Consider the following 14,017-nt stretch of genomic DNA (forward strand, 5'->3'; position numbering starts at 1 on the left):
AAGGATTGTTTTTGGGCTGAAATAATTGAGTCTCTTGTGTTAGAGAAAATGGATAATCATGTTAGGAAAAATTCACTAGAGAGAACTTTGTTATCTAGAATGCAAACTAAGGAGTTGAGTGAAGAAGTGAGTGATGAAGAAGTGGTACATTGTGCATATCAACTAGAAGTTCTCAAGCCATTGTTCAGTATTACAAGAAGAATAGACCTAAACAAGAGTGAAGGTGGAAGTGAAGATACATTCAAGGACGTCAAGCCACGATCAATCCATTGGATTCTCTTAGTGCAAGAGTTTGACATGGAAATCCGAGATAAGCAAGGGAAACAACATTTTGATAATTGATTACCTTTCAGGACTGAAGTTTAATGAGTATGACCATGATGTTCAACCTATTTTAGCGGTGTTTCTAGATGACAAGCTGGTAGTTATTAATACTTTGCCATGGGTTGCAGACTTTGCCAATTTTAAAGCAACAACAACCTCGTCACGTCACAAGCAAAGCTACTTTCAATGTCGGCAACAATGCACCGGTTCCACCACCAGTAGTTTTGTGAGTTTTATCCCTTATATTCTTAATTATTTTGTTTATGTTGGGGACAACTTAAACATCTAAGCTTGGGAGGGTCACTTGCATGTTAGTTGTTGCATTTCATTTGCATCACATACACATCAATCTAACTCAAGTCTAAGTTTATTCAATTATATTTTGGGAAGCACATTAGATAATTGTTGGGGAACTCACACACTACACAAGATGAGGCCTTGACACTTGACATGTAAGGAAGATAATTTTTTAGTGATAAACATAAAGAGGTTCCTTTTAGGTTTCTAAGGTGACACTCACTGCATTTGGTTACTGGAGTCAATTTCACAACATAAAAAAAAAAGAAAAGAAAAAAAAGGAGAGTATAATTAATAAATAATAATAAGTGAAATGGAAATCCCTTTGAGATTGTTAGTTACTGGGAAAAGAGACACTCATTTGAGACTGGGTGTGGTAAGTGCAAAGCATTTGAGTGGAGGATCCATGCTCAATTAGTAGGTAAATGTTTTCTAGGCTAGAAACCTAAGAAGATATCTTTTTGCAGAGAATTTTAAAAACACATCAAAGATTCTCCTCCTTAGTGTCTTGTGTCTTTACTCATTGATTAAATTGCACTTAGGGACCCAACATATGTGGAATGTGTGTATCTGGAATACTTTTGGATGAATTTAGATTTGAGATTAGATACCAACTCATCATTCTGTTTACATTTGTTATGTTGTTTCATTATATTTTCTTTGCTTGAGGACAAGCAAAAGTCTAAGCTTGGGAGAATTTGATGAGCATATAATATATAGGTATATTCATGCATTAGTTTAGGCATTTTTATTCATTTATGCATTATTGGACTCATTTCATCATGCATTATCTAGTCTCGGATCATACATTTGGATTGGTGCGTTGTTTGTGTAAACTGGTCTGAAAGGAGTAAGTTAGACACAAAACAACATGTTTCACAAGTGCCTGGTGGAGTCTTCCACGACTTGTGGATTTGGCTTCAAAGATGCGAGTTTCAAAACAGTTTGTTCCATAGGTGCCTGGTGGATTTTTCCACGACCTATGGTTTTTTGCAGCGAATTGGAGGATACAAAATAGTGTGTTCCACAAGCGCCTGGTGGGTTTTTCCACAACATGTGGAGTTTGCTTCAGAAGATATGTGCAAAACAGAGTGTTCCAAAGGTGGCCTGTGGAATTTTCCACAACCTGTGGATTTTCTAGCGAGAAATTTAAAGATTACAAGGACTGACAAAGATTTAAAAGGAAAAGAAAATATAAAGAGGAGAGATAGGGGGAAACGGTTATAGGAGATAGAAAATTATCTCAGCAAAGAAGAGAACGTGGGGTAAAGATAAAAGGGAGGCGTTCACGGAAAAAAAAAATTTCTTCTTCTTCCTCTCTATTTTCGTTTGTTTTTTTTTTTGCTACCGTTTAGAGTTTTCATTTTCATTATGCAGAACTAATTTCTTTTTGTTGGAGGATTGATGTAAGACTTTGGATTATAGGTTCTACTCTTTACATTTGATGTTTTGTTAATGTTCTTCATCTAAGTGTTTTGTTTATGGTTTTATCGTTTATTTATGAGCAATTTCACAATTGGGAAATTGGGGATTGTTTACGATTATAAACAAGGCAGGTTAGATTATGTCACAATTGAGAAATTGAGCATATCTAATTAGTTTGCAGTAGAGATGATTATTTATTTTTCATGATTTTATTGAATTTTTGTAAACTGACCTAAGGAATTGGGGGTTTGAATTCAATAAATAGATTTTACCTACTAAGGGATTAGGGGTAAAACAACTCTCAGTAAACTTAAGTGGATGATTACATTACTTGCATCGATTGAAAAGGAGTAGAATTCTATAGGAAAAAGTACGAAATCAATCCTCTAACAGTTCTTCTATTGATTAAAGTTTTTGTTATAAATTGCATTCTTGCAATTATATTGATTCGCATTTGCTCAAAATTACGTAAATTAGGAATCTAGTATTCAACAAGTCAATCCCAGAGGACGATATTTTATTACTACATTAACGATTGGTTCACTTGTCAAACGTTCATCAATATTCTATCTAACTTAATACTAGGACATTTAAATAAAAATACAAATTAAAATAAATAAATCTTAAAAATATAACACTAAGCTGAAGGGTTTTTGTACTATGGAGAAGACAAGGAGAAGAAGCAATGGAGAAGACTGACAAAAGAAGCAGCAAAGAAGACTGGCAGAAGAAGCACGCAAACTCGAACCATTCCATAGAAGCATGAAAGGGTAGTGAAGGAGAACAATAGTGGTCGAGTGTCTTAACTGTAACATCCGAACCAGATATTACGAATTTAAATAATAAAATAAAGAAATAAATAATAAAACTTCATTTATTAACTGATATTCCCAAAACACGAGAAATTTAAACTTTATTAAATAAATAAAGTGTACTAAAATCAAAAATTTCTCAAACCAGAATGTTCTAAAACAGATACCCGTATGGGTTTACAATTTATTTCAAAATCAATAAAAATAAAAATAAAAGATTTCCGAGCTATCCCCTCTCTGCAGCTAAGCTCCACCAGAACCACCTGCATCAACATCATCTGCTCACGTGTATCGCGTACACGATCATCGCCAATAACAAACAGATATGGTGAGCTTAACAAATAGAGCAAATAAAATGGCATACAGATATATAACACATATACATATCGATAACACATTCATCCCAAATGAATTCCATCTTTTAAATTCGTACTACCTAGCCACAACTAGGTTATTCGTGTTCTAAACCTTTTAGTGAATACTTCAAGATGACTTGCTCCCATACCTATCGGCCACAACCGATAGAGCACGTGCGGGTACCATTGCTACGGATCATACACCGTAACACCAGGTGGAGTTCCCAAATGCGAACATAGTTCGCAACGTCCCAAGACTACCAAACTCGCCAGCCAACTACTGAGGAGGGCAATCTATCTGGACCCGTCCGTACTGGCCACAACCAGCACACTCACACCGGCAACACTCGCCAACCCGAGCAACAACTCAAGGGTTCCTCATGTTCATCCGCCATCCCGAGCCACAACTCAAGAGATGCTATTCTGAGCCACAACTCAAGGAATACGACGTGCTTAACCCCTATCCCGAGCCACAACTCAAGGGATACGTTTCGAGCCACAACTCAAGGAACACCAGCAATCCCACCTTTGAGCATCACCAAAAGCATCATAGATCACGCCTATAGAATCAACAACACCAATACTGCTGTAGTAAAAATCGTCTGGCGGGGGACACGTACCGCCAGGCACTGCCGCTTCCAGACCGCTTGGAAGGTATGATGAGTCGAACCTTGGCTCACATTCAATAATTAACTTTTGGGGAATTTAATATTAGGATTAAATATGTTTTTGGTCCCTCAAGTTTCAGCGAAATTTGGAATTAGTCCCTCATCAAAACTTTTGACCAATTTAGTCCTTCATCTTTCAAAATGCGTGAATTTAGTCCTTTTAACCAAATTTTGTTAAGTTTATCTGACGTTTCGAGCGCATTTCATGATAGTATTTAAGTTAACATTGAAGCAAAAATGTGTCAAACAGTATAAATAATTTACATGCCACCAAGCCAATTCATATTTCTTGCTAACTAATATAATTCACATATTATATTATTCCACAACATAATTACACATATTATTAAAACAATAATAATTAATTAACATATAAATAGAATACATAGGACTTGAACCTAAGTCCTTTCACACAATTAAAGTACTTTCAACCATTTAAACTAATACTTTTCCACATCATACAAGTTAGAATTTAATGTCATAAAGGCTCTCATTACCCGCATTTATTAATTATTTATTTATTTAATTATTTAAATTTCACGGGTCTTACATTAACGGTCTAGAAGACTAGGTGAAAAAGCACTCAAACTCAAACCAGTCCCTTAGAAGCTCAAAGGGGTAGCAAGGAGAACAATAGTGGTTGAGTCTCTCAATAGCAATGATGAGGGAGTCTTAACAACGTCGGAATGCAACCTCGAACAACGACAAAGAAGGGTTGAACATGCTTGAACAGGATGATAGGGTGAAGGCAAACACACTCAGCAATAGTGGCAGTCGCAAGTGGCAAAAGTAAAGACTCTCAACGACATCGGGAGGCTAGGGGAGGCGAAGGAGAAGGCTGCAAAGTTCTTTCCAAAAATGAGTGAAATGGGAATTGCTAAAGCTAGGGTGAAAAATTTTCTCTTTTGAAAAGTTACTGGGAATTTCAACGACGGTTCCGAGTAGCATTCATCGTTATATTTATATTCCACAATGGTTTAACATCCACCCATCAATCTTTTTCATTGCAATGACAGTTATACTTAAAATCGTCATTATATAGTTTGTTTTTATTTTGAAAATGTCACCACTCTTTTTTTCACGTTGTGTGGGTGATAAATGTCATTGATTTGCGCCGTGGAAGCCCATTTTTCCACTCGTGAGATGACAATAAACTAATGCGTATAGGGGTGGCAATGTGGGTTGGCATGACCCGTTTAGGCCTAGTCCGCATTAGGCCGCACATTGCGGGTCGAGCTGGCCCGTCCCACATATAAAATGCGAGCTGAAATACGTGGCTCGCCTCGTATTTCTTTCGACTCGTGGGCTCTTGGGATAGCTTGTATCTTTAGAGCATCATAACTTTAAAAATTAATTTGTTACATTTAAATAATTTTAAGGATGCAAAGTTGTACATGCATTGATCAAATTAATTTGAAGATAAAATATCTCATAAAGACCATCCAAAGAAAGTAATATTCTACAAGCTCAACAAAGTTATATTCTACAACAAAACAAGTCCTAGACATGAACATTAGGGATGCAAAGCAACCACATCTTACTGATAAAAAATAGTGTAATAGTCTAATAAAAAGTAGTCCAAAAACAATCTAACAGTCCAATAAAAAATAGTCCAAAAGAGTTCAAACATTGGTTCACACGTAAATTCACAAGTTGAAGTTTAATAGTGTTAGGTTATGCGGGCTTATGGGCCAGCCCGCCTTGTTCTGCCTTTGTCTTGCACAGTTTACGGGCTATGCGGATCCAACTTTTAGGGTCAACAAAATCAATACCTTGGCCCACCTTGTGTTTTATTGCGGGCCTACGAGCCGACCCACCAGTCTAGACCCACATTGCCATATCTAAATACATATTGACTAATGTGTCAAACTAAACTACTGAAACAATGCTTAATAAAAAAGGAAGAAGTTGAAGAATAGAATCAGTAGATGAGAAGTCACACAAAGAAAATTAAAAAGAAATAGAAATAAGAATTGATGAGTGAGAAAATAGAGATTTATCATTTATTGCAAAATAAAGTTGTTACCTATACCACACCTAGCCAACTCGACCAAATAGTAATAAAACGATACATATATGCCAAAGCAGTCAAGTAATCAACCTGGGCTGAGTTGACCTGAGCCTTACCAGCCTAAACCGATAACTTGAACGTCTAGAGGGACAACCTGCACAAGACGACACATGACCAATGTAAACCGCCAACAAAAGTAGTCGGCCTAGGCCGGCTATTCCAAATATACTTAATAAAATCCAAGCCCCCCTAGCGTTCAGTAGGTCCTCCTAAGGGCCTGGGTTAGGGCCCAGGCCCACTTACAGCCCAAACTAGAGCCCAAGCCAGGGCCCGGCCCATGACATAACCAAAGATGATTAATGCTCTATAAATACACGTGGACCTCAATAATTAAAGGTACGCATTCATTACTTCATTAATCACTGATTTGACCTTCTGAGAGCTTTGACTTACTAGAGCTTCGGAGCCCCTTCTACAGGTAACCCCTCCTGGGTCCAAGCCGACATGTATCAACCGGGAAGAGACCAACTGAGGAGATAGCGGACTACATGGTAAGGTGACGTTTGTGCCTAACTCATCTTATTTGTTCTCTGCAGGAATAATTGGCGCCCACCGTGGGGCACGAGACGAACACCTTTAGTACTCGTTTTTCTCCGAAGATGGTTTCCACCCGTAACAGAGCTGGAGTGAACAAGCAGGCGGATGCCGGTCCCTCAGGACCTACTGGCATCACCCCTGACTTAGCCGCCATCCTGGACGGCCAGACGAAGATGCAACAAGAACTAGTTAATCTGAAGAAACGCAGCGCTGATGAGATGGAGGTGCTGCGCCAAGAGAACTCTCGCCTTAGGCAAAAGATCGAAGTTGATCACACCCTCAAAGAAAAAGCCAAGGAGACGTCTGAGGCTGCAAGGTCCCCGACCTTCTAGCTCACAGAAGAGAAAAACGAATACAAATTAACATTCTCTCATAATATTTTAATTCAATTTTATTTTCAAATATAATTTTATGATTAATTTAATAGAAATATATTAGTATTAAAAATATTAAAAACTTTTAAAGAGTCTGAAATAAAGATTTTATCGACTCTGTTTTGGGAACTGATAATAACTCTACCAAATAATTTCTTATATTATAGTTGTTTATTCGTATATGAGGGTCAATATATAAATATAAATCGAAAACCCCACCTCGACTTTAGAATGCTCAAACCATATGAGTAATAGCAACCCAAAACCATCTCAACTGATCAACATAAATAATACTAATTTTAACTCGAATCTCGAAATATCTTTTTAAACTCAAAGTATAATTAAATATAAAAAGTAGAAGATAAATTGGTTTTATAAATGCCATGTCGGCATCATAAGAACAGTGCCATTTTGACAATAGTGAGTTAAATTAAAATAAAAGAAATTTAGTGATAGAAGCTTTCTTTAATATAGTAAAATGGTTTCATTAGTTTGTCATAATGGCATTAGTCGTGTTGCCCTTAAGTGGAGCCTTCTCATTCCTGCATCTCTGCGACGCTGCTATTGTAGCATTCAATGCTGGCCATGGAATTTATGACAGAAAAATAAATATGAACATAAATAGTGCATTTTTTAAAGAAAAATAGAATAATGATATTAACAGGCCTTCTAAAACTGTAAGAAAATATATGACATTAACGGAAAATATATCTCATATTTACCTGGTTTTAAAACTGTACTGGGTCTCACAAATATGTCATATATACTTCATTCAAAATTTGACCCAAAACAGGAAATACATGTTACCTTACACTTGCAGGAATGCAAAAACAAAAAATCTTACTAAGTCCATGTTTTCTTGTGAGCTAATAATTCCACTTAGTATTTTAACCCAAATTTTATTTTGAGAATGTAATGATCTATTACCTCATTTATTCATAATAAAAAAAATTAATGTTTAATGCATCAAAGGAATTAAGTACGTCCTATAGTTTTAAGATATTAAATATAGTGCATTGACTTTATTTAGTACTTAAGTTATAAAAAACAACGCTAATCTTTTATTATATTTTGTACTAGTGTTTGTATTATTCCGTAAAGTAAATTTAAAACAAAAATAAATAAATAAACCCGTATAATAGTTTTAAATATAAAACATGTTTGGAAAAAAAATGTAAAAGAGATAGGAAAGGCATATAATCATTCCTTCGATTTTCCTAGAGATAGAATAAATTATTGATTGTCAAAAACAATAATGAACTCTATCATAGAAAAATAAAATAAATATTTTTCTCCTAATATAATTTATTTAATATAAAAATTATTTTATTTAAAATTTATGTTAAAGATCACATTAAGATATTTTAATAGCATCTTTTAAAAAAAAAAATTTATGATTAACTTTGAAAATTTGACTATTAAGGTTAATACTTATTTAGTCAATGCAAATTTCTAATACATTCCTCTCATATTAATAAAGGATAACGGTAACAGGATAGATATAACAATTAATAAATTTTTACTAAATAAGTTTCAAATGACTTATAATATTATTTTTAAAAGAAGAATGCTAATCGATATCCAAAACAAATAATAAATATGTTTTGTTATCATTATTTTTATATTAAAAACTAAAATAATTAGATATAATAATTAAAATAGTATAAATATACATAAAAATTTTATAAAGACAAAAATACTTTTTTAAATTTTTAGACAATAATTTACTGTTACAATTTGAAATCTTTAAAAAAGTTTATAAAACAAGGACTTTGGAATTTTTATGATTTTTATTAAAAAGAAAAAATTCAATTAAGTCTCAATTTGACACTTTAATTATTTTTTTTTAATATTTTTGGATGTTTAACACTAATTTTTTGTTGGTTTTTCTATTAATTTATACTTTCTTATGTTGTTTTTCTTTTTAAAATTTTTAGATGTTTATCACTATTTTTTGTTGATTTTTCAGTTAATTTAAACTTTTTTATATTTAATTGTATTTAATTTTAGCAATATTAAAATATAGTTATTTTATTATTTAATTAATTTTAACTTTTATTTGTGAATATTAAATAAAATATTAAATACATGTATAATATCTATGAGCATTTTTGTTTGTTTAAAAAATAAATTACACTAATAGTTATTAGATCATATTTTATTTAATATCACACTTACATATATAATTTTGTAAGATCCAATATATATTAATTATCCTTAACCAATATTCTTAACACACCCGTTAGCAAACCCCTTAAAAAATGACTTTAAAGTTAACTTTATATTCACACAAATTTATATAGTAAATTTTTCTTATATTTAATTAATAATATAAATATGCAACGTCATTACTATTTATTTATCTTTTACGTGGTGACCTACCTCTGATTAAAAAAGTTTGTCGAAATTCTTTAACCGGAGATAAATTGTTTTTGTACACCCTTATATATAATATGATTAACAATTTTACTTGATTTCTTTTGCGAATAAAACTTGGAACAGGAACAAATGATCACAAAACTTTCGCTTTAAAGAAAGGTGGAGGGACCATTTATTTAAAGATCACAGGTAGTTGAATTATAACGTGGGAAGAACCAAATTTTCTTACCACATCGTAGTATTTTTATCAATAGTATTTTTATATTTTAAATTTCATTTTTAATGACACAATAACACAGAAAATATATAATCTCAAAATGGACTGAAATTATAAAAATATAAAAATATATTAAATAACTTAGAGATCATTTTTTACATTGCGAAAGTTTACCTAAAAATAAAAAGAAAATTAATTATTCAAGAACTTGTAAATGAAAATGTACGAGAATTTAAAGTCTCGCATTAAGAAATCGTAAAAAATTGAAAAATATATATAAAGAAAAAAAGACGCTAACAGTTGAATATGTTTTGTCACATATCTTATGTGAACAATTTATATTCATATATAAAATGGATAGGAATTTTTGTTTGCTAATAAGAAAGTTAAGTGTTAGGTTATATATATTGATAAAAATGAGTAAGGGTATAATAATCTAGAAACATTAACTAAGAAAATTTTTATATTTCAAGTATTGCATATTATTACTTATTTGAAAATAAAACAAATATGGAAGGTGCAATAAACTCAATTTTTTTTAAACAGCGGGAAAAAAGTGGTCAGAATACTTCATTAATACGACATGTATCTGACACGTCAATACGTTTATTTATTTTTAAAATAATAAAATACGATACATGATAGATACGTGACATATGAAGATTAAAAACTAAAGAGTGATTTTTAAAAACATAATAAATATATGATCGTTATTGTATGAATCCAAAATAAAACTATATGTACTAAAATTGTGAACATAAAAAATATAAATTATCGTTATCATATAAGTACTATTAAAAAAAATCTTAAATAATAATCCATTTTAGTAACAAAAAATATGTTAGAAATCAATTTTCTAATTGAAGACCAATTTAGAAACTAATTATTTTGGTAACCAAAACCTAGTTGCTAATGTTAGTGATCAATTTAGAAATCATTTATTTTGGTAGTCAAAATTTTGGTAACTAATATGTTAGTGATCAATTTATAAATTAATTCATAATAGAAACTATTTTAATTATCAATTTAGAAACCAATTATAATTTTTTAGAACTATTTTAGTTGCTAATAATTTTTAGTTTTTAAATTGATATCTTAATTGGTCATTATATAGTGACTAATTATTTTTTGTTACTAAAGTTAGTCATTATTAAAAAAAAATTCATGTAGTGTATTATGATTGTATAAATTTAATATTTTATTGATAAATATTAATAAAGTATTCTAAAGTATCGAACATGTTACGTAACTCAAGTTAAAGTGTCAGTGAGTGAATCATAGACAATAAGTCAAACCAAAATTTACATTCATTTCATTAGTTTGTGACTTTAAGATCGTAATTAATGCATACTTAATTTTTTCTTTTATAAAATAACAAATTAATTAGATAACGTATAAAACAGTTTCCTCCACTCTGGAGTTATGCCCTTATTTTTAGATGAAAATACATAAATAATAAAATACATTAATGCACTACAAACACAAGAAGACTTACGTGTTTTTGAAGCTTTGCAAAACGGAACCATTAAAATAAAATAATAAAGACCAATTCTTTACCCAGTCAAGAAACAAATTAAAATGTTTTTATTAAGAAAATACGTTATCTATTTATTTATAATAAAAATAATTTATGCAATTAATGTTATTTATCACAAACTATCATATATGAAAAATTGTATTTCTGTTATAATTATATTTCGTCACATTATAATGATTTCCTTCAAACATTCTAAATATGAAAGTCTGTGGATTTGATAATAACTAAATAATGTTATGTATTTACAATAAAAAAATTCTACAATATTATCTTATCGTAAACTATCCTGTAAGGAAAAACTTTATTTATAACAATTATCTTTTGCTGACAATTATAATGATTTCCTTAAAGCATTTATTAAATACAAAAGTGTGTTGATTTTATAATAATTATTTTAAAATCAGATAAACTATTTCGTGACTGGTTTAAAACTTTATCGTGAAGATAGATCAATAATCACATTGTTACATTTTATAATATATAGAAACTAAAATACATAATATTTTTTAATAAAATAATTATAGACAATTTTATTTTATTTTTGTCATTTGTACGTCATAATAAATAATAAATAATAAATATAAATTAAATAACGATTAAGTAGAAAATATATAATTATTACAAAAAGATAGATAAATAAATAACAGTTTAAGAATATCTCTCAATTAAAAAACATTATTGAACTAACTATTTATGTGATAAAATTTATTATTTTAATTAATGCTAGTTATTTTAACAGTCATAACTGAAAAAAATAATTCATAACTAAAATTATTTCTAATAGTTATATATAATTAGTAGAATAAAAACAACACTTTACCATTTACACAAATATACATCACAATAAACTACTTATAAATCTAAAATTTTATATTTTAATTTTTACATTCATCTTGCACCTGTTTGTTCACTCATTCTCTTTATCACATCAAATTTTTAGACAAATTGAGGGTAATGAGAATCAAAAATATATTTCACAAATCATGTCTAAAACATTTCTCATAAAGTTAGGAGTACATAAGCATTCTTCGTTCTCTAATTACATATCCTAATATTTTGAGTCCATATTTGGATTTTTGAATGCCGAGTAATAAATACTGATTTTGATTTTAATGTTTTAAAATGTATTAAAATTAGTAATTAGTCACATAAAAAAATAATACCATAAATCCCACGCAGAAATTGAACTCCAGTCAACATGCCAAAATAAATAAGAATCATATATATATATATATATATATATATATATATATATATATATATATATATATATATATATATATATATATATATATATATATATATATATAACAATATATAAAAAGATTTTCTTTTTTTTTCACATCTTATAATACCAATTCTATCTTTTACAATATAATTATTTATTAAATTTTTTAAAATTAACAGTTATTTTTATCTATTTTATGTAAAACTGTTTATTTTTTTTTATTCATTTCACTTTATTTTTAATAAATATAAACTTATTTTATATATTAACTTAAAAATGTTACACTATTATTATTTACTAAGATACTATCATTCATATCTAAAAAATACGTACACACACGGCACCATAGTGTATGTGTATACACTAGTGTGTGTGTATATATATATATATATATATATATATATATATATTATTTTTTAATACCAAGAATAATATTAAAATTAAAATTTTATTTTTTAAAATAATAAATAAAAGCTTTGTGTGCGTAAATTTTTATTTTATATCATAATAAAAATAATTTGTTCATCATAATGATAAATTTTTAAGAAATACCAAAATCCCAATGTTCTTTGAATCACCATCCACTTCTATAAACCTAGTTCGAGGATATATCTTGATTATCCTCATTGTGTACCCTTCTTATTTCATATTACCTGTTACACGTAAAAACCAAAACTAGTGGGCACAATTCTTGGTTGTCTTTTTTTTTTTTTTTTATTTCCCTTACGTTGTATCTAATCTTCCTAAGCCAATGTCCCGTTGCATCCAAATACAAACAAAATCCATGCCAGCATCGAAACCTGTGCTCAAACAACACATGATGGAGCAGAACAACAGAGTTCCAAGAATTCATGAATTCTCTTCACCACCTTCCCCTCCCTTTTTTTCCTGCATCGTTGCTCTTTCCATCGCAGCACTGATTTTCATGTTCTTCTACGTTTTCTCACCCATTGTTTCTGCAGCCATTCTTCTTCTCCTTTGCGTCACCACCCTCTTCCTTTGCAGGTTCACACAAACATTCTCTTTTCATGCACACACCCCACCCAAAAACCACAGGGTCGTCAAAATTTTCAATAACCTTTTCTGGGTCGTTGAAGAGAAAAGAAGGGGCCAAACGCAACAAGTAAAGAAGCTTCTCGGATCTATCGTATGCTTCGGAAACCAAACATTGCTTTCAGGTGAACAAAATTCTATAAATTGTTAAAGAATAGTGTTATAGAAAACAAAATATCTGTATAAAATTGTTCTTGCGTTTTGGGTTTTTGTTGTAGGGAGTGAATGTGCGATTTGCTTGGAAGAGTTCAAGAATGGAGAAGAGTGTGTTGTGTTTTCAGTTTGTGGGCACATTTTTCATTGTGATTGTATCAAACACTGGTTAGAGGAAAAACCCACTTGTCCAAATTGTCGTCTCTGTGTGGCATCTTCAGCCACCGTCTTCAGAAGAAGAAGCATAGAGTTTTCGGAAGATTTAGTGTAATGTGTGAAAGTTTTTTAGAACATTTTTTTCTGAGGAATCACAGTAAAAATTAGACATTAGTGACGTGTTCATTGATTGCACAGTTTGAACTATAGGAAACGGATTGAATAACAAATTTCCTTCTTTTCCTGCTAATTTTTATGAAAAATATCTGTTTGTTTTAATCCTATCAGCTACCTATAAAAAAGTTATTATTTTTGTTACGTTACACTTATTCATTTTAAATTTTAAAAAAATATAAGTTTGTTAGCATCGGATAAATATGGAATAGGGAATGAGTGTTTGTATCATCACCAATCTAATTTATATTGTTAT

At 30.3% G+C, this 14,017-nt stretch overlaps 1 protein-coding gene across 1 annotated transcript; it reads left to right on the forward strand.

Moving 5' to 3' along the window:
- The first annotated feature begins 12,866 nt into the window (after window positions 1-12,866).
- Window positions 12,867-13,796, forward strand: LOC114168244 (probable E3 ubiquitin-protein ligase ATL44). The gene is made up of 2 exons (XM_028052995.1): window positions 12,867-13,403; window positions 13,497-13,796. Exons 1-2 carry the CDS (start codon window positions 12,977-12,979, stop codon window positions 13,700-13,702), a joined length of 633 nt encoding a protein of 210 aa, XP_027908796.1. The 5' UTR covers window positions 12,867-12,976; the 3' UTR covers window positions 13,703-13,796.
- The last annotated feature ends 221 nt before the right edge of the window (window positions 13,797-14,017 follow it).

Source organism: Vigna unguiculata, chromosome 11 (genome assembly GCF_004118075.2).
Source record: "Vigna unguiculata cultivar IT97K-499-35 chromosome 11, ASM411807v1, whole genome shotgun sequence".
In the NCBI taxonomy this organism is placed as follows: domain Eukaryota; kingdom Viridiplantae; phylum Streptophyta; class Magnoliopsida; order Fabales; family Fabaceae; genus Vigna; species Vigna unguiculata.